Raw genomic sequence first — 25,409 nt, 5'->3', positions numbered from 1 at the left:
TTTAAAATCGGAATTCCACATGTCCCACGTTTGTCGATTTTTGTCCTCAGCGCACTCGTAAAAATTTTACATTTTACATTTTTTAAATCAGAATACCAGGCGTCACGGCTTTGCCAAGTTTTGTGTGTCGAAAACTCGGTAAAAACTGACAGGTGGGCCACCGGGTAACATGCAATTGACCAGTTGACCGTGCGCCTTGTTATGCTGAGTTCCAAAAGTCGGCAAACGATGCCTTCGTCTTAAATGGGGAACGCGAGGGTTCGCTCCAATTGAAAAGCCCTCACTCTCTCCTCATTCTCTGGCTAGCACCCTAGCTAGCTCCCTCTCCTCCGACGATGGACCGCCGCCTCCTCCAATTCTCAGCGCCGTGCCGCGCCGCCGCATCAACGTTTCGACGGTCGAGTCATCAACGTCGCGGACGGCCACCGCAGCGGCTACACCATGCTTTATGTATAAAGCAAACTACCAGAGCCAAACAAGAGCATACAAGGATCCAGCACAACACACACACACACACACCAGACAAGTAGCAAACGAACATGGTACGATAGGTTAATGCTGAGGGAACAACCTCAACAAGCCCAAGATAATTGAAATAAAAAGGAGGACAGCCGGCGCCGTGTCTAGACGCGTTGATGAAGCGCTGATCTAATCCGGCTCTGGAGGCGGAGGAGCACATCTTAGCTTTTCAAGAACACAATCGTAAGGCCCAGAACTCTCAGCACACACGTACACAGACACACACAAACACACAACATTAACCGGTTTGTCATCAAGTATACTCACGTGAACCAACAAGAGTTTCCAAGGTAAACTAAATTTCAGAGGAGCACCGTCGAATTTAAATAAGATAGAGCCTACCTGCTTGTGGCAGGATTCGAACTACTCTGCTTAGTAAGGATGCGCCACTGCGACCCTACCACTAGACCATTGCCCAATTCACATATGTCAAATAAACCTGGACAAGTGCTACTGAATATTACCCCTATTGCAATGTCTCTCACCACCTGATTGAACAAGGTAACTGTTCTCGGATCAAGCATGCACGCAAGGCATTCGATACACAGTGCACCAATATGCAACAGTAGTGCAGCGGATAAATAGACCGTATGAATGTAATGGGTATTGCATAAGTTACATGTCATCAAGCATTTATTTACCTTCCCCGGACAAGAGCTAAAAGACACTGAACTGTGAAGTTCTGAACCTCAGCAGCCGCGGACGATGAGCAAAAAGTTCTGAACTTCTGATGCTTCGCACTGGGGCATGGCATGCAGTGGCAAATAAGGATTGTTTTCTATTGAACATGTGTCAAGCAAGTAGCTGAAGTTTTCAACATTATTACATGAATCACTGTGTAAAAATACATAGTAATTATCCCAAGTGGTAGCTTAGCATCACTAAGCATAAATACTGTAAAACCAAGACGGATGGCAGAAATAGAAGTCATTCCCATGCCTTATTACAAACCAATTGTTCTTGTTTGTGTTAAACACATAATTGTGTCACGTATTGGAGACGCACAGGAGGTTGAGTATTTCTCCAGGATAGCTAAGCACATAGGATATTCTGTTGTAACTACTAGCTAGCTTATCTCTTATCTTTCTTCTTCATCAAGTTGTATCTCAACCAACTCTTGTACGTGTATCTCAGGTTCGCACCCTGCCTATTTAACATGGAGCACGTCGCCCTGGATGGGTAAGACGTTTCCGCCAACGCACATGGTAATCAGAGCCTTCCTACTTCCCATCTAGCCTCCATCTCCACCTGTGCCGAAACCATGTCTTCCTCCTCCGGTGCCGCCCAGTCCAATCTCAATGGGCAGGTCACTGAGAAGCTTTCCCGCATGAACTACGTGCTGTGGCGCACGCAGATCACACCCCAACCGCGTGGCGCCGGTGTCTTCGGCTACATCGACGGCACATCACCGGAGCCGGCCAAGCTCCACACCGCCAAGGACAAGGACGGCAAGGACACCTTCGAGCCCAACCCTCTCCACCCTCTCTGGGTCAGGGAGGACCAGCAGGTGCTCGGCTTCCTCCTCAGCAACCTCTTCAAGGAGGTGCTGGTCACGGTGACCGCGGTCACCACGGCAAACGCGCTCTGGACGACGCTGGCGGGCATGTACTCGTCGCAATCGCTGAGCCGCGTCAACAACATCTGAACCTCCCTCATTAACGCGCAGAAAGGTACCCAATCCACTGCCACCTACTTCGCCTACATGCGTGGCCTCGCCGACGAGCTGGCTGCGGCGGGCAAGCCGATCCAGGATGATGAGCTGATCTCCTACATCCTCCATGGGCTGGATCTGGAGTACCAGCCCCTGGTCTCAGCCCTCGACGCACGCGTCTCACCCGCCTCCCTCGATGAGATCTTCGCCATGCTCAGCAACTTCGACCAACGCATGGCGCAATTCCATGGTGCTGGCGGCCACTCCTTCAAGTCGTCCCCAAACGCTGCAACCCGCGGACGTGGCGGTGGCCGTTCCTGCGGCTCTTCCCGCGGCAGGGAGCGGTCTGGTGGCAGCAGCAACAACGGCGGGCGCTTCAACAACAAGGCTCACCGCGGCGGCGGCGGTGGCTCTGGTCGATCTCGCCCGGACTCACCTCGCTACCAGATATGTGGTAAGCCGGGCCACACCGCAAAAGACTGGTGGTACCGCTATGATGAGGACGAGGACGACTCTCAAGACGATGACAAGGTCGCTGCGGCGGCCGACGGCTCCTACGACATCGACACCAACTGGTATGTCGATAGCGGCGCCACCAACCACATCACCAACGAACTTGAGAAGGTGATCATGAAGGAAAGGTACCATGGAAAGGATCAAATCCACACGGCAAGTGGAGAAGGTATGTGGATAAATCACATTGGTCATTCAATATTTAGTACCCTAGTCGCAATATTCATCTCAAGAAAATCTTGCATGTTCCTAGTGCTGCCAAAAGTCTTCTTTCTGTTCACCGAATTGCCATAGATAATCATGTCTTCCTCGAGTTTCACCCTCATTTCTTTTTGATTAAGGATCAGGAAACGAAGAAAATCCTCTATCGAGGTAGATGTGTTCGAGGGCTTTATCCGTTGATCCCGGTGCGTAGAAGATTCAATAAACATGTCTATGGTGTTACCAAGCTTTCATCACAACACGGTGGCATGATAGATTAGGACATGCTTCTTTCTCTCTAGTTGAAAAATTGCTTAGGAAAAATAAGCTCCCGTTTGTGGTTGAGCGACATAATGAAACTATTTGTGATTCGTGCCAAAGAGCGAAAAGTCTTCAATTGCCATATCCCATATCTACTAGTGTTTCTACCAAACCGTTGCAACTTATATTTTCCGATGTGTGGGGTCCGGCCCCCACCTCTATTGGTAGACACTCTTATTACGTCAGTTTCATTGATGACTATAGTAAATTCTCGTGGATTTATCTCCTTAAGCATAGATCCAAAGTGTTTCAAGTTTTTCAAAACTTTCAAGCTCTCGTTGAACGCAAGTTCGGCAGCAAAATCATTGCTGTTCAATCAGACTGGGGGGGGGGGAGTACGAGAAGTTAAACTCCTTCTTCCAAACCCTTGGCATATCACACCACGTATCATGCCCTCATGCGCACCAGCAGAACGGCTTAGCCGAGCGAAAACATCGTCACATAGTTGAAGTTGGCCTTGCTCTTCTTGCAGGAGCATCCATGCCTCTCAAATTCTGGGATGAGGCCTTTCTCACAGCCGTCCAACTCATAAACATCCTTCCTAGTCGTGTCATCAATAATGAAACACCACTAGAAAGACTTCTCCATGAAAAACCAAACTATCAATCTCTCCTTGTCTTTGGGTGCGCATGCTGGCCCAATCTTTGTCCCTACAACAAACGTAAACTCATGTTTCGTTCCACCAAATGTGTGTTCCTTGGCTATAGCTTCCAACACAAAGGTGTCAATTGTCTCAAGGTGTGACGCCCCCGATTTGACCGTACACTAATCATACACGCAAACGTGTACGATCAAGATCAGGGACTCACGGGAGATATCACAACACAACTCTACAAATAAAATAAGTCATACAAGCATCATATTACAAGCCAGGGGCCTCGAAGGCTCGAATACAAGATCTCGATCATAGACGAGTCAGCGGAAGCAACAATATCTGAGTATAGACATAAGATAAACAAGTATGCCTTAAGAAGGCTAGCATAAACAGGGATACGGATCGAAAGAGGCGCAGGCCTCCTGCCTGGGATCCTCCTAAACTATTCCTGGTCGTCGTCAGCGGGCAGCACGTAGTAGTAGGCACCTCCGGTGTAGTAGGAGTCGTCGTCGAAGGTGGCGTCTGGCTCCTGGGCTCCAACATCTGGTTGCGACAACCAGGTAGAAGGGATAGGGGAAAAGAGGGAGAAAGCAACCGTGAGTACTCATCCAAAGTACTCGCAAGCAAGGAGCTACACTACATATGTATGCATTGGTATCAACTGGAATAAGGCTATCATTTGTGGACTGAACTGCAGAATGCCGGAATAAGAGGGGGATAGCTAGTCCTTTCGAAGACTACGCTTCTGGCAGCCTCCGTCTTGCAGCATGTAGAAGAGAGTAGACTGAAGTCCTCCAAGTATCATCACGCAGCATAATCCTAACCGATGATCCTCCCCTCGTCGCCCTGTGAGAGGGCGATCACCGGTTGTATCTGGCACTTGGAAGGGTGTGTTTTATTAAGTATCCGGTTCTGGTTGTCATAAGGTCAAGGTACAACTCCAAGTCGTCCTGTTACTGAAGATCACGGCTATTCGAATAGATTAACTTCCCTGCAGGGGTGCACCACATAACCCAACACGCTCGATCCCATTTTGCCGGACACACTTTTCTGGGTCATGCCCGGCCTCGGAAGATCAACACGTCGCAGCCCCACCTAGACCAACAGAGAGGTCAGCACGCCGGTCTAAACCTAAGCGCCCAAGGGTCTGGGCCCATCGCCCTTAGCACACCTGCACGTTGCGTGGGCGGCCGGAAGCAGACCTAGCCTAGTAGGCGTTCCAGTCCAATCCAGCGCGCGCCGCTCCGTTGCTGATGTCACAAAGGCTTCGGCTGATACCACGACGTCGAGTGCCCATAACTATCCCCGCGTAGATGGTTAGTGCGTATAGGCCAGTAGCCAGACTCAGATCAAATACCAAGATCTCGTTAAACGTGTTAAGTATCTGCGAACGCCAACCAGGGCCAGGCCCACCTCTCTCCTAGGTGGTCTCAACCTGCCCTGTCGCTCCACCTCAAAGTAATAGTCGGCGGCCGTCGGGAACCCAGGCCCACCTCTACCGGGATGGAGCCACCTGCCCCTTCAGCCCCCAACTTCGAACAGTATCACAGGTAATGTAACTGTGTAAAGTATATTGTATGTGCCCGTGATCACCTCCCGAAGTGATCACGGCCCAGTAGTATAGCATGGCAAACGGACAAGAGTGTAAGGCCACTGATGGAACACTAGCATCCTATACTAAGCAGTAGGATAGCAGGTAATGGTATCAACAGTAGTAGCAAGGATAGGCTATGCATCAGGATAGGAATAACGGAAAGCAGTAACATGCTACACTACTCTAATGCAAGCAGCATAGAGAAGAATAGGCGATATCTGGTGATCAAGGGGGGGGGGGCTTGCCTGGTTGATCTGGCAAGAGAGAGGGGTCGTCAACTCCGCAAGGCCGGTCGGCGCGTGTGCGTGCATACGGGGATAGGGGAGAGGAGAGGCCCGGGGCCTCACCGGCGATCGTGGGGTCAAGGGCAGTGGGCTCGGGGAGGAGTTGAGGCCGCGACGGAGAGGACGGCGGGGCAGCTGCGGCGAGGTGGCGGTTCGGGCGGGGAGGCGTGGTCGAGGCGGCGTCGGGCGTCGAGGGCACGGTCACGGCCGTCGTAGCGAGGGGCGCTGTCGAGGGAGAGGGGACGGGGCGCGAGGACGAGGGCGAGGGCCAGCGACCGAGCCACCGGTGACGAGGGCGGCAGGGTGCTGAGTGGCGCCGGGATCGATCCGGGCGGCGTCGTGGTCGGGGCCCCTCCCCGATCCAGATGGGATCGAGAGGGAGACGTGCGGAGTGGTGGGGAGTGTGCGGTCGTGTGTGGGGGGAGTTAGGGTTTCGGGGCAAGGGGTGGGGGTGGCGTATAGGCCAGGGGGTGGCCGGCTGGGCCATGGCCCAGTTGGGCCAAGGGGTCCAGTGGGGGGGGGTCTCTTTTTACCTTTTTTTTGGTTAGTTTTCTTTTCTGTTTTTGTGTTTTCTTTTCCTTTTATTTATTCTTTCCTGCTTTATTGTAGTTGCATTCTATTTTAGTAAAACATACACTTAGTATCTAAATTAGTATTACAACCTAGTCCATAGTCACAAAAAGTCTAGACCCCAAATAACTTAGTTTGACATTTTATTAATTATAAAAGTTATTCAAATAATCATTTTTACTACTTTTTTTATTCATCTCATAGTATTTAAACATTTTATAAATGTGTGGTTTTTCCCCCATAATTATGTATGCAATATTTGGTTCGCTCCGAACATTTTAGTTTTAATATTTGAAAACTTTTATTGTTTGCCTATTTTTGAATTTGAATTTGAATCGGTTTTGAACTAACTCGAGATTAGCAACTATAAACGAGGTGACGTGGCATCATTAGCAGAGGATCACTGTAGCTTAATTACCCGGGCGTCACAATTCTCCTCCACTACAAGAAATCTCGTCCCGAGATTTAAGTGGTGGAGTAAGGGGCGAAGGTGTTGGTAGCGAAAAACCTAACGAGTCTTCTCGGTCTTGGCTGCCCTTTCGAAGAGGTTGATCCCTTTCGTTGATGTCTTCATTTCACTGCTTCAAGTCACCATGATCAATTTGTCATCCTTTCTTCGGGATCTCCATCGTACTTACGAATAGGTAAGGGGCAGCTCTACAACGATAGGATGTTATAAGGGAAAATCTTCTGGGGGTTTCCCAAGTATGAACATATGAGTATCTCTCGAGTTGAACAAATGAAACACATCGAGAGCAAAGTAAGACGGTGCAATAAGAAGTTTCAAGCGGATAGGCAATTATTCATTGCCTGAAACAGAGTGTGAATGGGGTTCAGAGCAATGGGAATAAGTATTGTGTCCGATACCAGAATTGATCACTAGGAAGGTGGCTCGCAAATTACATACGAAGTCAAGCTCTAGGAATAACTTTGGCAACAGGGTGTATAGGAGAGTCAGGTTTCGATCATGTAGAACTGTGGGTTATGGGCCCACCATGTGGGTTAAAAGTAGGAAGGGCGGTGACATCTTGCCTGATCATGTAAGCAAGGCCTGTCAGAGGATAATCTATCGGTTATGTTGGCAACAACATCGGTACCAAGGGCGAGGGACGAAGAGAACCCTTTTCCTGCTCGTTGAACGAGGCGGGCCAATAGGCAAGGTTCTCGTCCATCGGCGGTTACCACAATGTCAAAAACAATAGTAACAGGGTCTTACTGATAGAATTGTACACCGAGGTGTTTACCTAAGTAGGAGAAAACTACTGCTTAGATCATATAGATCACAAGAAGGTTTAAACAACCCAATGGAAAGGAAAAAGTGATTATCAGGTTTAAGCAGAACAATGGAAAGGAAAATGTGTTTAAACACATATTTCAAGGGTATATCCTTCCCAAGGACAAGTAGAGTATGATATCCATGACAGGATATAATGTAGAAAACTCTTTAGGTAAGGGGAGAGAAATTTCATGACATTACCCATACAATGGTGTTTGGGTAATTGAGCAGGAAACATTTAGCACTGGGCTTCAAATGTTCTTGTTGAAAATCGCAGTACCACAGACAATCTTCGAGATATCATTGACAGGATACACAAGTTTTACAAATTACTCATGGAAGAATGACTAACCTTGCTAGAAAGGAAACTATAACAATAGGCCCTCCGGGCAGGTGTGTTAGGATGAAATCACCTTATCGGGTTAAAGACCAATGTTATAACTCTTGGAAATATGTTCCAACCATCATACCTGACCGAGATTCAGATCTGATTGGTGTCAGGATACATCAGACTCAGGATGTCTGAGAAGAAAAGGTGCAACACAAATTGACGAGAAGACATCGTAAGATTCTCGGGAAATGAACAATGGAAGCGGGTTCTGAAACAAGAGTTCATCAGTAAACCAAGGAGAGGATGAGGAGGTGGCTGATAGGCTCAACAACAAATCATCGAGATTTCCAAAGGATTGATTTCCACAATTATGTGAACAAGGAAATATCATTTGTCGGATCAAATGATATAATGATGTATGCTCGAGGGAAACATACACAACTGAACAATGATAGAAGGGTGCACCCAAGAATCTGGACTAGGTAGCACGATCAATGTTCGAATGATGATTCAATAAGCAATAGACTTAGAATGAAACTGTAGACCAATAACTTCAAAGCAATAGGGTTGCTAGAAGTTTAGAATTTGCACATCACAGACCATTTGTCGGTATTCCGATTAGAAACAACACGGAGACCAAGAAATGAACGCAAAAGGCGAGAGATATTACTATATCAAGAATCCTTAGGAGGTGGTAAAATTACCATGACATTCTTGACATAAAAGGTGGTATCAATCCAAGGGAAAGAAGAACAAATGCTGGATAGCAAGGATCTCAAGGTATAACACAAAACACGAATAAGTTTGTGTTGAACGGAAGGCAATAAAGTGGTCGGTGATAACACAAACCATTGAGGGGCAAGGATGGTATTTCTCATCAAGAATTTGATATATATCTTGGAAGAGCTCAGGATGTTGATGATGACCATGACACATTTGTCGAGAAGTTGGCGATGACATCAAGTCAAATGATGATGCAGCGAAAGTCAAATAATACTTGAAGAAGAACTCATAAGAAGTTATGCAGTTCTGTGCTAATCTCGAGATACCAGAGGGGGTAATACTCGATGACAGATCAAAGTAAAGGTTGGACTGGGGTATTTCTCTACAGAAGACAAGCACTTAAACTTGCACGCGAAATGGTATTTAAAGGAGAACATGGTCGGAACCACGATTGCAAAAGGTCAGATCCCAGATATAAGATGAACTTATACCAAAGGAATAATTTAATTTAAGAGAAGCTTTAATGATAAGATCTACATCGTGTCCATGGGCATGAACACAAAGTTCAAGGTCGACTCCCACTTCTCCAATGCATAACCTTTCATTCACTTCTCACTTTCGAAGAAGTTGTAGTGTTGAAATTTCATCTGGCAAAATACCAGAAGTGTATGACTCGTGAAAACTTTCGAGTTCCCACAGTTTAGGGAAGGCATATGTTCAACCCATAGGGGCTTCTTAGAAACATATACCACAAGCTTCAAGAGTAAATATCACAAGCTCGAAAGTAGAGCAAGGTTGAGAAAGTAGATGATACAATTTACCAAAGGCATTATGTATCCGAGGGAAGGCTCACAAGGTTATTGAATATGAAGGACATTGTCGGATAAAATCCATTAAAGGATCTGCCGGTCCATAACAGAGCTGATGTGAGCATCAGCACAGAACCAGAGGAAGTAACAATGCAAAGGCATTGGATTATGGAAACAACTGACTAATCCAGAGCTCAAATGCAAAGGAATTATGATTTTCAAATCAAGGGATCAGAAGCAATGTTCTGATTAGGGATGGATAAGTTGAATAGCCTTAGGGGTACAATCGATGGCAATTGGATTTATTGAGAACCAGCTCATGTTTAAAATGACGTCTAAGCCGGAAAGATAATTTAAAAGGATCAACTGATGATTGCATGCATTCACACTCATGTTGAATCAATAGGATCAAAAAGACGGTGCCTAAGGATACTGACGAATATTGCCAGACATATGGAAAGCATCCCTAATGCAAGCAACCAATTATTGCAGAGCAATAAGCTACTAAGGATTTTTGGAGGATCGAATAGTATTTCGATGACCATTGTGAAACACATGGACAACTGGGGGATGAGCGGATACTCGATAAGTGCGAGAATTATCCGTAGGGCTATTCAGGTGACAAAGAACAGCAAGGCAGTAAGCTCCAAGGATTGTCGAAACAACGACGAGTATTTCGGGGTATCTTGTAATAACAAGACCAACTGGGAATAAAAGTAAGAATGACAGGTGTAAGTATTTATCCATAGGGATTTTTTTGGTGGTAGGGAATTGCAAAAGCAACATGCACAAGGTCTTGAGAAAATATCGGAGAGTATTGTCAGAATCTTCTGTTGAAGCAGTAGATCATCTGTAATGAAAGGGTTCGCCGGCAGGAAGTGGTAACGAGAACCTAGAGTTAGATTTTGCAAATTTCATTTAACCCGAATAGAAGAGAGTTCAGAGTCCCAGAGTAAGGATCGAGGAGTAAAAGATCCTAATACCACCCAGATGGCGACGTGGGTCCGTAAGGCACACAGCCATGTTAGTAAAAGTTTTTGAAATGTCTAGACTCAACTTCGGCCAAGGAGTGTGGAAGGGGGATTCCTACAGGCAGTCGGCTCTGATACCAACTTGTGACGCCCCCGATTTGATCGTACACTAATCATACACGCAAACGTGTACGATCAAGATCAGGGACTCACGGGAAGATATCACAACACAACTCTACAAATAAAATAAGTCATACAAGCATCATATTACAAGCCAGGGGCCTCGAAGGCTCGAATACAAGAGCTCGATCATAGACGAGTCAGCGAAAGCAACAATATCTGAGTACAGACATAAGATAAACAAGTATGCCTTAAGAAGGCTAGCATAAACAGGGATACGGATCGAAAGAGGCGCAGGCCTCCTGCCTGGGATCCTCCTAAACTATTCCTGGTCGTCGTCAGCGGGCAGCACGTAGTAGTAGGCACCTCCGGTGTAGTAGGAGTCGTCGTCGAAGGTGGCGTCTGGCTCCTGGGCTCCAACATCTGGTTGCGACAACCAGGTAGAAGGGATAGGGCAAAAGAGGGAGAAAGCAACCGTGAGTACTCATCCAAAGTACTCGCAAGCAAGGAGCTACACTACATATGTATGCATTGGTATCAACTGGAATAAGGCTATCATTTGTGGACTGAACTGCAGAATGCCGGAATAAGAGGGGGATAGCTAGTCCTTTCGAAGACTACGCTTCTGGCAGCCTCCGTCTTGCAGCATGTAGAAGAGAGTAGACTGAAGTCCTCCAAGTATCATCACGTAGCATAATCCTAACCGATGATCCTCCCCTCGTCGCCCTGTGAGAGGGCGATCACCGGTTGTATCTGGCACTTGGAAGGGTGTGTTTTATTAAGTATCCAGTTCTGGTTGTCATAAGGTCAAGGTACAACTCCAAGTCGTCCTGTTACTGAAGATCACGGCTATTCGAATAGATTAACTTCCCTGCAGGGGTGCACCACATAACCCAACACGCTCGATCCCATTTTGCCGGACACACTTTTCTGGGTCATGCCCGGCCTCGGAAGATCAACACGTCGCAGCCCCACCTAGACCAACAGAGAGGTCAGCACGCCGGTCTAAACCTAAGCGCCCAAGGGTCTGGGCCCATCGCCCTTAGCACACCTGCACGTTGCGTGGGCGGCCGGAAGCAGACCTAGCCTAGTAGGCGTTCCAGTCCAATCCAGCGCGCGCCGCTCCGTTGCTGATGTCACGAAGGCTTCGGCTGATACCACGACGTCGAGTGCCCATAACTATCCCCGCGTAGATGGTTAGTGCGTATAGGCCAGTAGCCAGACTCAGATCAAATACCAAGATCTCGTTAAACGTGTTAAGTATCTGCGAACGCCGACCAGGGCCAGGCCCACCTCTCTCCTAGGTGGTCTCAACCTGCCCTGTCGCTCCGCCTCAAAGTAATAGTCGGCGGCCGTCGGGAACCCAGGCCCACCTCTACCGGGATGGAGCCACCTACCCCTTCAGCCCCCAACTCCGAACAGTATCACAGGTAATGTATCTGTGTAAAGTATATTGTATGTGCCCGTGATCACCTCCCGAAGTGATCACGGCCCAGTAGTATAGTATGGCAAACGGACAAGAGTGTAAGGCCACTGATGGAACACTAGCATCCTATACTAAGCAGTAGGATAGCAGGTAATGGTATCAGCAGTAGTAGCAAGGATAGGCTATGCATCAGGATAGGAATAACGGAAAGCAGTAACATGCTACACTACTCTAATGCAAGCAGTATAGAGAAGAATAGGCGATATCTGGTGATCAAGGGGGGGGGGCTTGCCTGGTTGCTCTGGCAAGAGAGAGGGGTCGTCAACTCCGTAGTCGTACTGGGTAGCAACGGCGTCGGTCTCGGTGTCTAGCGAGAGAAGAGGGGGAAGAAACAATAAATATTTAAGCAAACAGATGCATAGCGATGTATGACATGACAAGTATCGGTGCTAGGGGTGCCCTAACGCGGTAAGAGGTGATACCGGGGAAGGGGGGGAACATCTGGGAAAGTATCCCCGGTGTTTCGCGTTTTCGGGCAGAGGGGCCGGAGGGGGAAAGTTGCGAGTTCGATAGGTTAGGGATGTGTGGCGGACGAACGGCCTGCGTATCCGGATTCGTCTCGTCGTTCTGAGCAACTTTCATGTACAAAGTTTTTCCATCCGAGCTACGGTTTATTTTATATTAATTTTAAAAGATTTAAATCAATTTTAGGATTTATTTAATTATTTAAATCAACATTATCCAGAACAGTGTTTGCTGACGTCATCATGACGTCAGCAGTTGACCTGGTCAACCTGACATGTGGGTCCCGTTCGTCATAGATTGTTTAGTCTAATTAGGGTTTAACTAATCTAATTACTATTTAATTAAACTAACTAGTTAATTAGATTAGTTAATTAGGATTAATTAATTTAATTAATTGATTATTTATTTATTTTAACTATTTTTTTGTTTTTTTAGTTTTTTTTGTTTGTTCTGGGGCAGGCCCACGTGTCATTGCCCCCAGGGGGCCTATCGGGCGTGGCCCGAACGGGCATGCGGGCAGCGGGCGAAGCGCCCGTCGAGGCCGGCCCGAGGCGACGGGCGGGCGACGGAGCAAGGCCGCGCTCGGCGGCAGCGGCAGAGCAGCGGGCCGGCGAGCGGAGCGCTGCGGCAGCGGCAACGGTGGTCGCGCCAGAGAGCGGCGACAATGCGCTGGCGTATCAGGGGCGCGGCCATGGGGCGGAGCGGCGCGTGCGGTCGCGGGCAGAGGCCGCGGTCGGGGAGGACGGCGGAGCGCGTCAAGTGGGATGGCCGGAGCGGAACGGGCACGGTCCCGAGCGAAGGCCTCGGCAGCGAGCGAGGGACGCGGGGGGGGGGGGGAGGGGTCGGCAGTGAGCGGTGTGGAGGCTGCGGCGGGGCCGTGCGGGCAGGCGCGGCGCGGCGCATGAGCGAGTGCGTGCACGCGCACGGAGGCGGGCGCGGGCATGTGCGATGACACGCCGGGCGGGGCGGGGCCACAGTGAGCGCGGTCGGCGCCCGTAAGTGGTGGTGGTCCGGCGCGGTGACGGGCAGAGGAAGAGAGAAGGGGAGGAGCTCATGGGCAAGGCCGGTCGGCGCGTGTGCGTGCATACGGGGATAGGGGAGAGGAGAGGCCCGGGGCCTCACCGGCGATCGTGGGGTCAAGGGCAGTGGGCTCGGGGAGGAGTTGAGGCCGCGACGGAGAGGACGGCGGGGCAGCTTCGGCGAGGTGGCGGTTCGGGCGGGGAGGCGTGGTCGAGGCGGCGTCGGGCGTCGAGGGCACGCTCGCGGCCGTCGCAGCGAGGGGCACCGTCGAGGGAGAGGGGACGGGGCGCGAGGACGAGGGCGGGGGCCAGCGACCGAGCCACCGGTGACGAGGGCGGCAGGGTGGTGAGTGGCGCCGGGATCGATCCGGGCGACGTCGTGGTCGGGGCCCCTCCCCGATCCAGATCGGATCGAGAGGGAGACGTGGGGAGTGGGGGGAAGTGTGCGGTCGTGTGTGGGGGGAGTTAGGGTTTCAGGGCAAGAGGTGGGGGTGGCCTATAGGCCAGGGGATGGCCGGCTGGGCCATGGCCCAGTTGGGCCAAGGGGTCCAGTGGGGGGGTCTCTTTTTACCTTTTTTTTGTTTAGTTTTCTTTTCTGTCTTTGTGTTTTCTTTTCTTTTTATTTATTCTTTCCTGCTTTATTGTAGTTGCATTCTATTTTAGTAAAACATACACTTAGTATTTAAATTAGTATTACAACCTAGTCCATAGTCACAAAAAGTCTAGACCCCAAATAACTTAGTTTGACATTTTATTAATTATAAAAGTTATTCAAATAATCATTTTTACTACTTTTTTTATTCATCTCATAGTATTTAAACATTTTATAAATGTGTGGTTTTCCCCCCATAATTATCTATGCAATATTTGGTTCACTCCGAACATTTTAGTTTTAATATTTGAAAACTTTTATTGTTTGCCTATTTTTGAATTTGAATTTGAATCGGTTTCGAACTAACTCGAGATTAGCAACTATAAACGAGGTGACGTGGCATCATTAGCAGAGGATCACTGTAGCTTAATTACCCGGGTGTCACACAAGGTCTCTACGGGTCGAGTCTACGTCTCTAGGGATGTTGTGTTCGATGAAACATAGTTTCCCTTTGCTGATCTTATCCTAACGCCGGTGCGCTTTTTCGCAAAGAAATCCTTCTTTTGCCCTCACATCTCACCGGTCGTGATCAAGGGGGGAACGATATTGATGATCACTTATTGACTAATCCCGCTGATACGTTGCATGAGCCTTGTGTTGATGAAACAGGGACAGAACCAGGAACAAATGGCGAAAAAAACGAAGAAGAAAGAGCAAATTTCGGCCCTTATTTCATGTGTTCAGAAACAGGAGACAAAATCTCCTCGGGATCGGTGCAGCGTCAGGAAATCCGATCCTCCTCGGGATCTGTTGCAGCAGACGCGGGATCTCCCTCTCCCTCGGGATCCAGCGCAGCTGCAGGCGCACGCGCCGCAGCGCCCGACTCCACCTGCGACATGCGGTCGTCTCTCGGTGGTCGCGACGCGGACCCAGCGGCGCGCCAATCCCCTGCTGCCAACTGGCGACGCATGGATGGCTCGGACGACGCGCGCTACCGCGGCCAGCTGGTGTGCTACAAGCGGCAGGCTCCGGTTCGCTCCATCAACGCGGGCCCTGGCGCGGGCCCTGGTGCGGCTCCCAGTGCTGATTCGTCATCATTGCGCAATGATGGGCCGGTCCAGAGGCCGGGATCCTCTGCGGCCTCCTCAGGCGACGCAATACAGCCACAAGCCACAGAAGATCCCTTTGGGACAGCCCGCGCTGCTGCACCCAGGGGATCCTCCTCGGGATCGGCTCCGGCTGGAACTCCTGTACAGGAGGCTGGATCTTCTGTGGCTGTGGACGAGGCTGCGTCATCACCACGGCGCACACGACTACAAAAAGGGGTAACGAAACTTGTAGACTACAAACATATAGTTAAATACGACATGATTTGTTCTACAGGAGAACCAGGTGAACCAAACACGGTTGAAGAAGCACTTGGTAATGAGCAATGGAAGAAAGCTATGAATGAAGAGTACATGGCATTGAAGAAAAATAAAACATGGCATTTGGTTCCTCCACAGCAAGGCAAAAACTTGATTGACTGCAAGTGGGTATTCAGAATTAAAAGAAAATTTGATGGAACCATTGATTATTATAAAGCTAGACTTGTTGCAAAGGGTTTTAAACAGAGATATGGCATAGACTATGAGGACACGTTTAGTCCAGTTGTAAAAGCTGCTACCATTCGTCTTGTCCTGTCTATTGTTATTTCTAGGAACTAGAGTCTTAGATAGCTAGATGTACAGAAGGTGTTCTTCCTGTTCGAGCACTCCTATACGTCAGCTCCCATGCGGCTGAACCTCCACGCCGGGTCTCCAGTTGGCCTAACGGCCCACGCTCCTCGTGTGCACTACGTGCGCTTGCACGTCCTGCATGGCAGGCGTGCCGTTGTAATCTCTCCCTCTCTCTCGCTGTACTCACCCGCTGTACTGCTATATAAGCCCGTTGAGGCCATGTAATACAAGTGTGAGAGATACATATAACTCAGCTTGGTATCAGATACCTTCGATCCACCTTCTACGCTTCCGTTTTTCTGCCATCGATCGTCTCCTGCGCCGCTCCCGCTCTGCCGATCTAGAGTCCCTCTACACTCCTGCCTCCGTCCGGCGTCTCTTCGCCGCGGTCTCCATGGGCACCACGGCACCGGTGCCCACGGCGGCCCTCGCGGCTCCTACCGCGGCCCCCAGCGTTGCCCCCGTCGCGACCCCCGCACCTTGCCTCGCGCCCGCCGTCGTCCGCGGCAAGGAACCCATCCCCGAGGCTGCGGCTCCCTCTTCCTCCGCGGCGCCCCACGGGCTCCACCTCGTCGCGCCGTCCACGGCCCCTGCAGTGGGCACTCTCCGCCTCGCCGGCAGCGTCCCCGTCCCGCGCCACGACGCGCTGGACGTCGGCTCTTCCTCCTCGGTCGGTCTCCCACCCTCCATCTCGCATCACTTCCAGAACCGGCTGGAGCTGGAATCCGGTAATTACACTAAGTGGCGTCAACTTTTTTACTGCATCTGCTGCAAGTACAACGTGCAGCGTCATCTCGACGAGGCCACCGCGCCGCTCCTCCAAAGCGCGATCTGGCGCAACGATGATCTGACGATCGTCCTATGGTTCCACGGGGTTGTCGCTGACGATCTGATGGACGTCGTCGCCACCCCGGCCAGCACCGCGTTCGACGTCTGGACCCAGCTCCACCTGCTCTTCCGCGACAACCAGGCAGGTCGCGCGGTCATCCTGGGCGCTGAGTTCCGCAACTTGGTCCAGGGGGACCTCTCTGTCGCCGAGTACTGTCGGCGCCTCAAATCCCTCGCCAACGAGCTCGGCGACGTCGGCGAATTCATCACCGACCAGACCTTGACCCTCCATCTCATCTGCGGCCTCTCCCGCAAGTTTCAGGTCATGGCGACCCTTCTTTCGATGCAGTCGCCCTTCCCTATGTTCGGGCAAGGGATATCACTAAAGTTTAGTCCCACATTGCTAGTTTAGTGGGAGTTGGACCTCCTTATAAGGGAGGTTCTTTCCCCACTTGTACGAGCATGAGAACAAGAGGGATATCCACGCGCGCTCCTCCTCCGCCGCCCGCCTCCCCACGCCACGCCACGCCGCGCCGCGGGTTGCGGATTGCGGGAATGAGCCGAGCCGATATCTAATTTTTTGCCACGCACTACGGGTATACGAAAGGTCACATGGAAGTTGAAAAGATTTTTGCGAAAGTGGAGTTCGAATGCGAACGGTGCAGCCCTTCGGCTGCTGGCTGTTCACTTCGCCTCTGTCTCTTCGTTTCGCCTCCCATCGCTGCCCTCTCGCCTCCTTCTCTTGCGCCTATAAAAGGGAGGTCGCTCCTCCCAGAGAGACGCACTAGAACCTCTTTCTCCTCTCGCCACAAGTTCCTGAGCATTGTGCTGCTGCTACGATCTTCCCCATCCCGGCTTGCGGCGTGCACAGCGGATCAGGACAGTAGGCCTCCGAAACCGCATCTTTTGAGTCCTGTACGGGAGAAGGGTGATAAGGTTTTTGGGGAGCGCTCAGCGCGACTACTGGCTTCTTCATCACGGACTATCCGGTCGCCAACGACTTCTTCCCCGACAACGACTTCTTCCCCGACGTCCACGACCTCCTCGACGACATGGCAGGCGAGGACACCGACCCCAAGTCCAGCACTTCTACTGTTGCTGTCCCGTACGTGTTCTTACTCTTTCTAGATGTCATGACATAGTTCTTTGCTCTACTTTCTGTCCTACATGTGTCAGGTTCTACTTCATATATGCAACTTCATCTAGTGTCTGTTCTAGATGTGTTTAGTTCAAGTTCATATATGCAGATGTTGTTTACCTTCTCTATGACAAATTGCATGGCTTGTTTTATCGCTACAATATTGGTCATGCTTTATCTAGTATTTCTGTTAACAAAATCATTCGGTAAATTTCTCATATTTCCAGCAATCCAAAAACCTTATTATAGGCAATTTACCCCAAGTGGTTTTGCTGCTTCCATGAGACCGCCTATGTTTGAGGGTATCCACTATAAGAGGTGGTGCGTGAGAGCAGTCTTATGGTTTCAAACCATGAGTTGCTATGACGCCACTCTTGGCAAACCTGAAGGAGAGCTAGCTTGATGCTCAACAGGCACAAGCCTTTCAGAAAATGGATACTCTGTTTAAGGCTGCTCTCTTGAGTGTTCTTGGTGAGAACATAGTTGATGCTTATGCGTCAATTGATAATGGAAAAGATATGTGGGATGCACTCGAGGCCAAGTTTGGGGTCTCGGATGCTGGCACTGAGCTGTACATCATGGAGCAATTCTATGGTTACATGATGACTGAAGAGCGCTCCGTGGTTGAGCAAGCTCATGAGATACAGTCATTTGCTAGAGAACTTGAGCACTTCGGTTGTATGCTACCGGACAAGTTTGTTGCCGGAGGTATCATCACTAAGCTTCCTCCTTCATGGAGAAACTTTGCTACCTTGCTGAAGCATAAGAGGCAGGAGTTTTCCGTCCCGGATCTCATTGGCACTCTTGATGTGGAAGAAAAGGCGAGAGCAAAGGACACACGTGCTCGAGGTATTGAGGGAGGATCTAGTGCCAATGTGGTACAGAAGCAGAACTTCCAGCCCCACAAGTTCAAGAACAAGGGCAAGTTTGATGGTAAAGCAAAGTTTGATGGGAAGAACAAGGCTGTCCAGCACAAGAACTTCAAGAAGAAGAATGACAAGAAGAAAGGTGTCTGTCATGTGTGTGGGGATCCTGATCATTGGGCTCCTAGTTGCCCTAATCGCTATGACAAGCGTCATCCTCGGAAAGGCGGCAAGACCGCTAATGTTGTCATTGGAGACATTGATATGAAGGATGTTGGGTATGGTATATTTCCCACTATTCTTTCAGTATGTCATTCTTCTGATTGATTGATTGACACGAGTGCTAATGTGCATGTATGCGGTGATATTTCCATGTTTTCGTCTTATTAGACCGCAAGGACTTCAACCGTGCTGATGGGCAACGGTTCAAGTGCTTCTGTTCATGGTGTTGGCATGGTCGATCTGAAGTTTACTTCGGGGAAGATCGTGCGGCTGAAGAACATGCATTATGTCCCCTCCATCAATAAAAATCTTGTTAGCGGATCCCTTCTGTGTAGAGATGGCTACAAGCTTGTCTTTGAGTCGAATAAATTTGTAATATCCAAGTATGGAACTTTTGTTGGTAAAGGCTATGAGTCAGGAGGCCTGTTTCGTTTATCCTTATCAGACGTTTGCAATAAAGTTGTTAATCATGTTTGCAACAATAGTGAATCAAATGTGTGGCATTCACGTCTTTGTCATGTTAACTTTGGTTGCATGTCGCGACTAGCAAAGTTGAACTTAATCCCTAGTTTCACCACTGTCAAGGGATCTAAGTGTCAAGTGTGTGTGCAAGCTAAGCAACCTCGTAAGTCTCACACGACTACGGAAACGAGAAATCTTGCACCACTGGAACTCATACATTCAGATCTTTGTGAAATGAATGGCGTTTTGACAAAAGGTGGAAAGAAATATTTCATGACGTTAATTGACGACTCCACTAGATACTCTCGTGTGTATCTTCTGAAATCTAAGGATGAGGCTTTGAACTTTTTCAAGATCTATAAAGCTGAAGTGGAAAACCAACTTGATCGAAAAATCAAGAGGCTTAGGTCCGACCGTGGTGGAGAGTATTTTTTCAATGAATTTGATGCTTTTTGTGCGGAACATGGTATAATCCATGAGAGGACGCCTCCCTACTCACCTCGGTCAAATGGGGTGGCCGAAAGAAAGAACCGTACTCTAACAGATTTGGTTAATGCCATGTTAGACACATCGGGTCTCTCCAAGGCATGGTGGGGGGAGGCGATATTGACGGCATGTCATGTCCTAAACCGAGTTCCCACAAAGAACAAAGAGATAACTCCATTCGAGGAATGGGAGAAGAAAAGGTTAAAACTCTCTTATCTACGAACATGGGGTTGTTTGGCGAAAGTCAATGTTCCAATTCCAAAGAAGCGAAAGCTTGGACCAAAGACTTTGGATTGTGTTTTCCTGGGATATGCTTTTCATAGCATTGGCTATAGATTCTTGGTTGTAAAATCTGAGGTACCTGACATGCATGTCGGTACGATCATGGAGTCGAATGATGCGACTTTCTTTGAAGATATCTTTCCCATGAAGGATATGGCTACCTCATCTAATCAGGATATGCCTAGTTCATCGAATCAGGAACCAGTTACAATTACCGAACCTACAATTTTGATGGAACACTTTGAAAGTCCTGTGGAGGAGAACAATGAAGTTCCTATTAGAAGCAAGAGACAGAGGACTGCAAAGTCCTTTGGTGATGATTTTCTTGTGTACCTCATAGATGACACTCCCAATTCTATTTCAGAGGCCTATGCATCTGAATATGCTGACTACTGGAAGGAAGCGGTTCTTAGCGAGATGGATTCCATCTTGGCGAATGAAACTTGGGAGATAACTGATCGTCCTTATGGGTGCAAACCTATAGGATGCAAATGTGTATTCAAGAAGAAGCTTAGGCCTGATGGTACCATTGAAAAGTATAAGGCTCGGCTCGTGGCTAAGGGTTATACCCAAAAGGAAGGTGAAGACTTCTTTGATACTTACTCACCTGTGGCTCGATTGACCACTATTCGAGTTCTACTTTCACTAGATGCATCGCATGGTCTTCTCGTTCATCAAATGGATGTTAAGACTGCTTTCCTAAATGGAGAGTTGGACGAGGAAATTTATATGGAACAACCAGATGGGTTTGTACTAGATGGCCAGGAAGGAAAAGTGTGCAAGTTGCTGAAGTCTTTGTATGGACTCAAGTAAGCACCCAAACAGTAGCATGAGAAGTTTGAAAGAACTTTAACAGCTGCAGGCTTTGTTGTAAACGAAGCTGACAAATGTGTGTACTATCGCCATGGTGGGGGCGAGGGAGTTATCCTTTGCTTGTATGTTGATGACATACTGATTTTCGGAACAAATCTGAATGTTATTAAGGAGGTCAAGGATTTCCTATCTCGCTGTTTTGAGATGAAGGATTTAGGAGTGGCTGATGTCATTCTGAACATTAAGTTGTTGAGAGACGATGATGGTGGGATTACATTGCTTCAATCTCACTATGTGGAAAAGATCTTGAGTCGCTTTGGCTATAGTGACTGCAAGCCCTCTCCAACACCTTATGATGCAAGTGTGTTACTTCGAAAGAATCGAAGAATTGCTAGAGACCAATTGAAGTATTCTCAGATTATTGGCTCGCTTATGTACTTAGCCAGTGCTACAAGACCTGACATCTCTTTTGTTGTTAGCAAACTGAGTCGGTTTGTCTCAAAACCAGGAGATGTGCATTGGAAAGCTCTAGAAAGAGTTTTGCGTTATTTGAAAGGCACTGTGGATTATGGAATTCACTACACCGGGCACCCAAAGGTGCTTGAAGGGTATAGTGACTCAAACTGGATCTCAGATGCTGATGAGATAAAGGCCACGAGCGGTTATGTATTCACTCATGGAGGTGGCGCTGTTTCTTGGAAGTCTTGCAAGCAGACCATCTTAACGAGGTCAACAATGGAAGCAGAACTCACAGCACTAGATACAGCTACGGTTGAAGCAGATTGGCTTCGTCGGCTCTTGAATGACTTGCCAGTTGTGGAGAAACCTGTACCGGGTATCCTTATGAACTGCGACAATCAAACTGTGATCACGAAAGTGAGCAGCTCAAAGGATAACATGAAGTCATCAAGCCATGTTTAGAGAAGGTTAAAGTCTGTCAGGAAAATGAAAAACTCCGAAGTTATTGCATTGGATTATATCCAAACGTCTAAAAATCTGGCAGATCCTTTTACTAAGGGTCTATCACGTAATGTGATAGATAATGCATCGAGAGAGATGGGTATGAGACCCACAATATGAGTTGTTCACAGTGGTAACCTATTCTTTGTGATCGGAGATCCCATGAATTAGATGTGGAAGACAAGCTGTTGGTCAACTGAGAGGAGAGTATCCTTACTATTCACAATACCACTCCATGAAGATGCAATACTCTCCTAATCTGCATGGCAGGTTGATGTATATCTTAATGTGTTCTAATTGGCTTATTTAAGCAGAGATGTTATCCTGCAGAACATCTTTTGAAGAACACACCTATAGGAGTCTGATTGTCAAACGTCGCAATCTATGAGAGTAGGGTTCTCTCTAGTAAACTCATGAAAGGTCACGGAGTATGACGCATAAGCTCCACCCGCGGGGAAGACCCACGGTAGCCACGTATCGGTTAAGGCTTTATGTGAAGCTAGATTCGCAGAAAACTTGCAGTTCAAGGCCCAGTCCATTGTTCAAGTTGCTTACTAGTGTAGCATAGAATTCTAGGTGGAAGTTCAACTTAACAGTCTCCACTACAGTACTGGTATATAAAACAGTGTTTTGGAACCAAAGGCAAATTTATGTGTGCCTCTGGGATCTGGTGGGGGATTACTGGAATTTAGTCTATTTTGGCAGCCCAATAACTATTTCAGAAATTGCTAATAAATCCTAGAGTTCTACTTAACCCATTTGTGCAAGGCAAGGGATACTACTAAAGTTTAGTCCCACATTGCTAGTTTAGTGGGAGTTGGACCTCCTTATAAGGGAGGTTCTTTCCCCACTTGTACGAGCATGAGAACAAGAGGGATATCCACGCGTGCTCCTCCTCCGCCGCCCGCCTCCCCACGCCACGCCACGCCACGCCGCACCGCGGGTTGCGGGTTGCGGGAATGAGCCGAGCCGATATCTAAATTTTTGCCACGCACTACGGGTTACGAAAGGTCACACGGAAGCTGAAAAGATTTTTGCGAAAGTGCAGTTCGAATGCGAACGGTGCAGCCCTTCGGCTGCTGGCTGTTCGCTTTGCCTCTGTCTCTTCGTTTCGCCTCCCGTCGCTGCCCTCTCGCCTCCTTCTCTTGCGCCTATAAAAGGGAGGTCGCTCCTCCTAGAGAGACGCACTAGAACCTCTTCCTCCTCTCGCCACAAGTTCCTGAGCACTGCGCTGCTGCTACGACGTGTGCACCGCGGATCGGGATAGTAGGCCTCCGAAACCGCACCTTTTGAGTCCTGTACGGGAGAAGGGTGATAAGGTTTTTGGGGAGCGCTCAGCGCAACTACTGGCTTCTTCATCACGGATGATCCAGTCGCCGACGACTACTTCCCCGACGACGACTTCTTCCCCGATGTCCAAGACCTCCTCGACGACATGGCAGGCGAGGACACCGACCCCAAGTCTAGCACTTCTACTGCTGTTGTCCCGTACGTGTTCTTGCTCTTTCTGTTAGATGTCATGACACAGTTCTTTGCTCTACTTTCTGTCCTACATGTGTTAGGTTCTACTTCATATATGCAACTTCATCTAGTGTCTGTTCTAGATGTGTTTAGTTCAAGTTCATATATGCAGATGTTGTTTACCTTCTCTATGACAAATCGCATGGCTTGTTTTATCGCTACTATATTGGCCATGCTTTATCTAGTATTTCTGTTAACAAAATCATTCGGTAAATTGCTCATATTTCCAACATTACCTTCTCTTTTCACATGATGGGTAAAAAGGTAAGAGTTAATCATGCCACTTCTTAATAAAATAAACGGCTTAGATCTATTATGTACTCTTACCTCTTATGTGAAATGAGGAGGCACTACTAGAGAAAACCTTACTAGTGGCTCTGGTTTTTTACATAGCAGTAGCGCGGGGACCCGCGCTACTGCTAGGGCGCTACAGCTATTATTTAGCAGTAGCGCATTTCTAAACAAGCGATGTAGCTAAAATACTTAGTAGTAGCGCCTCTTTCTCAACCAACGCTACTACTATGATCACATAGTAGCAGCGCCCTATTTTCTCCCCGCGCTACAACTAGGTAAATAGAAATTAAAAATAAAAAAAGAGTCAGAGGCAATATTCATGGAAATCAAGACAAGTCCAGTGCAAATAAACTAAGTTCACAGAACCATCTCACAAGTATTAACGACAAACACCACATTTAATATAACCACACAATCTCACAAACTCATATATAGTAGTCAAAAATGCATGGATAGATCATAGTTGATAAGTCTACTAAGTAGTCATACTAGCATATATATGGTTCAGCATCCACACGCATGCATGGATAGATCTCACAAGCATATGTAGTTCTAGATGATATCGATGACGACCATCATCCTCAAGCTTAGGCGGTGGGTGTTCCTTATAGTAATAAGGATTGCCTATCCAACATGAATATTCTTGCCAACGAGGAAGCTCTTCCACCCAACCGAGTTGAAGTGTGTGCGACCGTCCGTGTCCACGCCGTACGCACAAGTGGTGATGGAGCCCCACGTGGTAAGGCGTATTCCAGCAGAGCCTTCTTCATCAGGCTTGATACCAAAACTCTCAGATAGGCTCTTTGGCAATTTCTGAATAAGAAAAACATATCAATTAATAAGTAGCCTCACACATTCTACACTATCAAAAGACAGTCCTACATTTCGACACTAAGTATAACAATAAAGCATATATATCATTGGATTCACTAAGCATATATTCATCGGATTCACTAAGCATATAGATCATCGGATTTACTGAGCATATAAGATTCACTAAGCATATAAGATTCACTAAGCATATATATCATCGGACTCTACACTAAGTATAACAATAAAGCATATCATCAAATTACTACAGTAAATGCAACATACCATGATATGCCGATCAACCATGGTACTTGTCAGGCGGGTCACGAATGGCACCCCGACGAAGTCAGCACGTGGCGGAATGATGTCCCATAGGTTGCACACCTCCTCCTCGCTCAACCTTATTCTTTGAGTAACGATGGCTTCACCAAGTGGGTTGTCATCATCCTCATCATCTTCATCATCTTCTGCTTTGTTGACATAAATCACGGCCAACTTGGGTCTTTCTGCTCTGAAGGAGAAGCTGATCAACTCACCACCGGTGATACGCATGTGGGCGATGAAACGGACCCATCCATCTCCTCCCACCTGCGTCATATTTCGTCCTTTCTCGACCTCCATAGTGTAGGGTCCCCCAGGAGCCTCAAAGGTCACAGAGTCTCCGGTCAGCTTGTTGAATTCTGACCTCACATTGGATGGGACGAACTGTGTGCAAAAGGCAAAATGATATATACACGATGCATTAATGCCAATAACACTAAAAACAAAATAGTGGTTACTAGTTTCATATAATTTATTACCGCCGCATGAAGAAAACTCGACTGGTAGTAGATGCCGAACAGCGTGCCAGTTGCAACGCTGCTGGTGCACCTTGACCTGCACCGTCGGCATGGTGGTGGTGGTGGTGGCGTCATTTCCCTAAAGCAATATGATTAGAGGATTAACGATCCAAAAATTAAATATAAAGTTTTC

The 25,409-nt window shown here is 48.2% G+C and overlaps 1 protein-coding gene across 1 annotated transcript; it reads right to left on the bottom strand.

Moving 5' to 3' along the window:
* Positions 1-24,251: 24,251 nt before the first annotated feature.
* LOC147983121 (uncharacterized) lies at positions 24,252-25,044 on the bottom strand. The gene is made up of 2 exons (XM_087539442.1): positions 24,723-25,044; positions 24,252-24,440 (listed from the first exon to the last, which is right to left on the bottom strand). Exons 1-2 carry the CDS (start codon positions 25,032-25,034, stop codon positions 24,252-24,254), a joined length of 501 nt encoding a protein of 166 aa, XP_087395568.1. The 5' UTR covers positions 25,035-25,044.
* Between the last annotated feature and the right edge of the window lie 365 nt (positions 25,045-25,409).

The sequence above is a fragment of the Triticum urartu genome, chromosome 2A (genome assembly GCF_056163025.1).
Source record: "Triticum urartu cultivar PI428250 chromosome 2A, HENAU_Tu73, whole genome shotgun sequence".
Classification (NCBI taxonomy): domain Eukaryota; kingdom Viridiplantae; phylum Streptophyta; class Magnoliopsida; order Poales; family Poaceae; genus Triticum; species Triticum urartu.
This window is presented reverse-complemented; position numbering and strand designations above follow the sequence as displayed.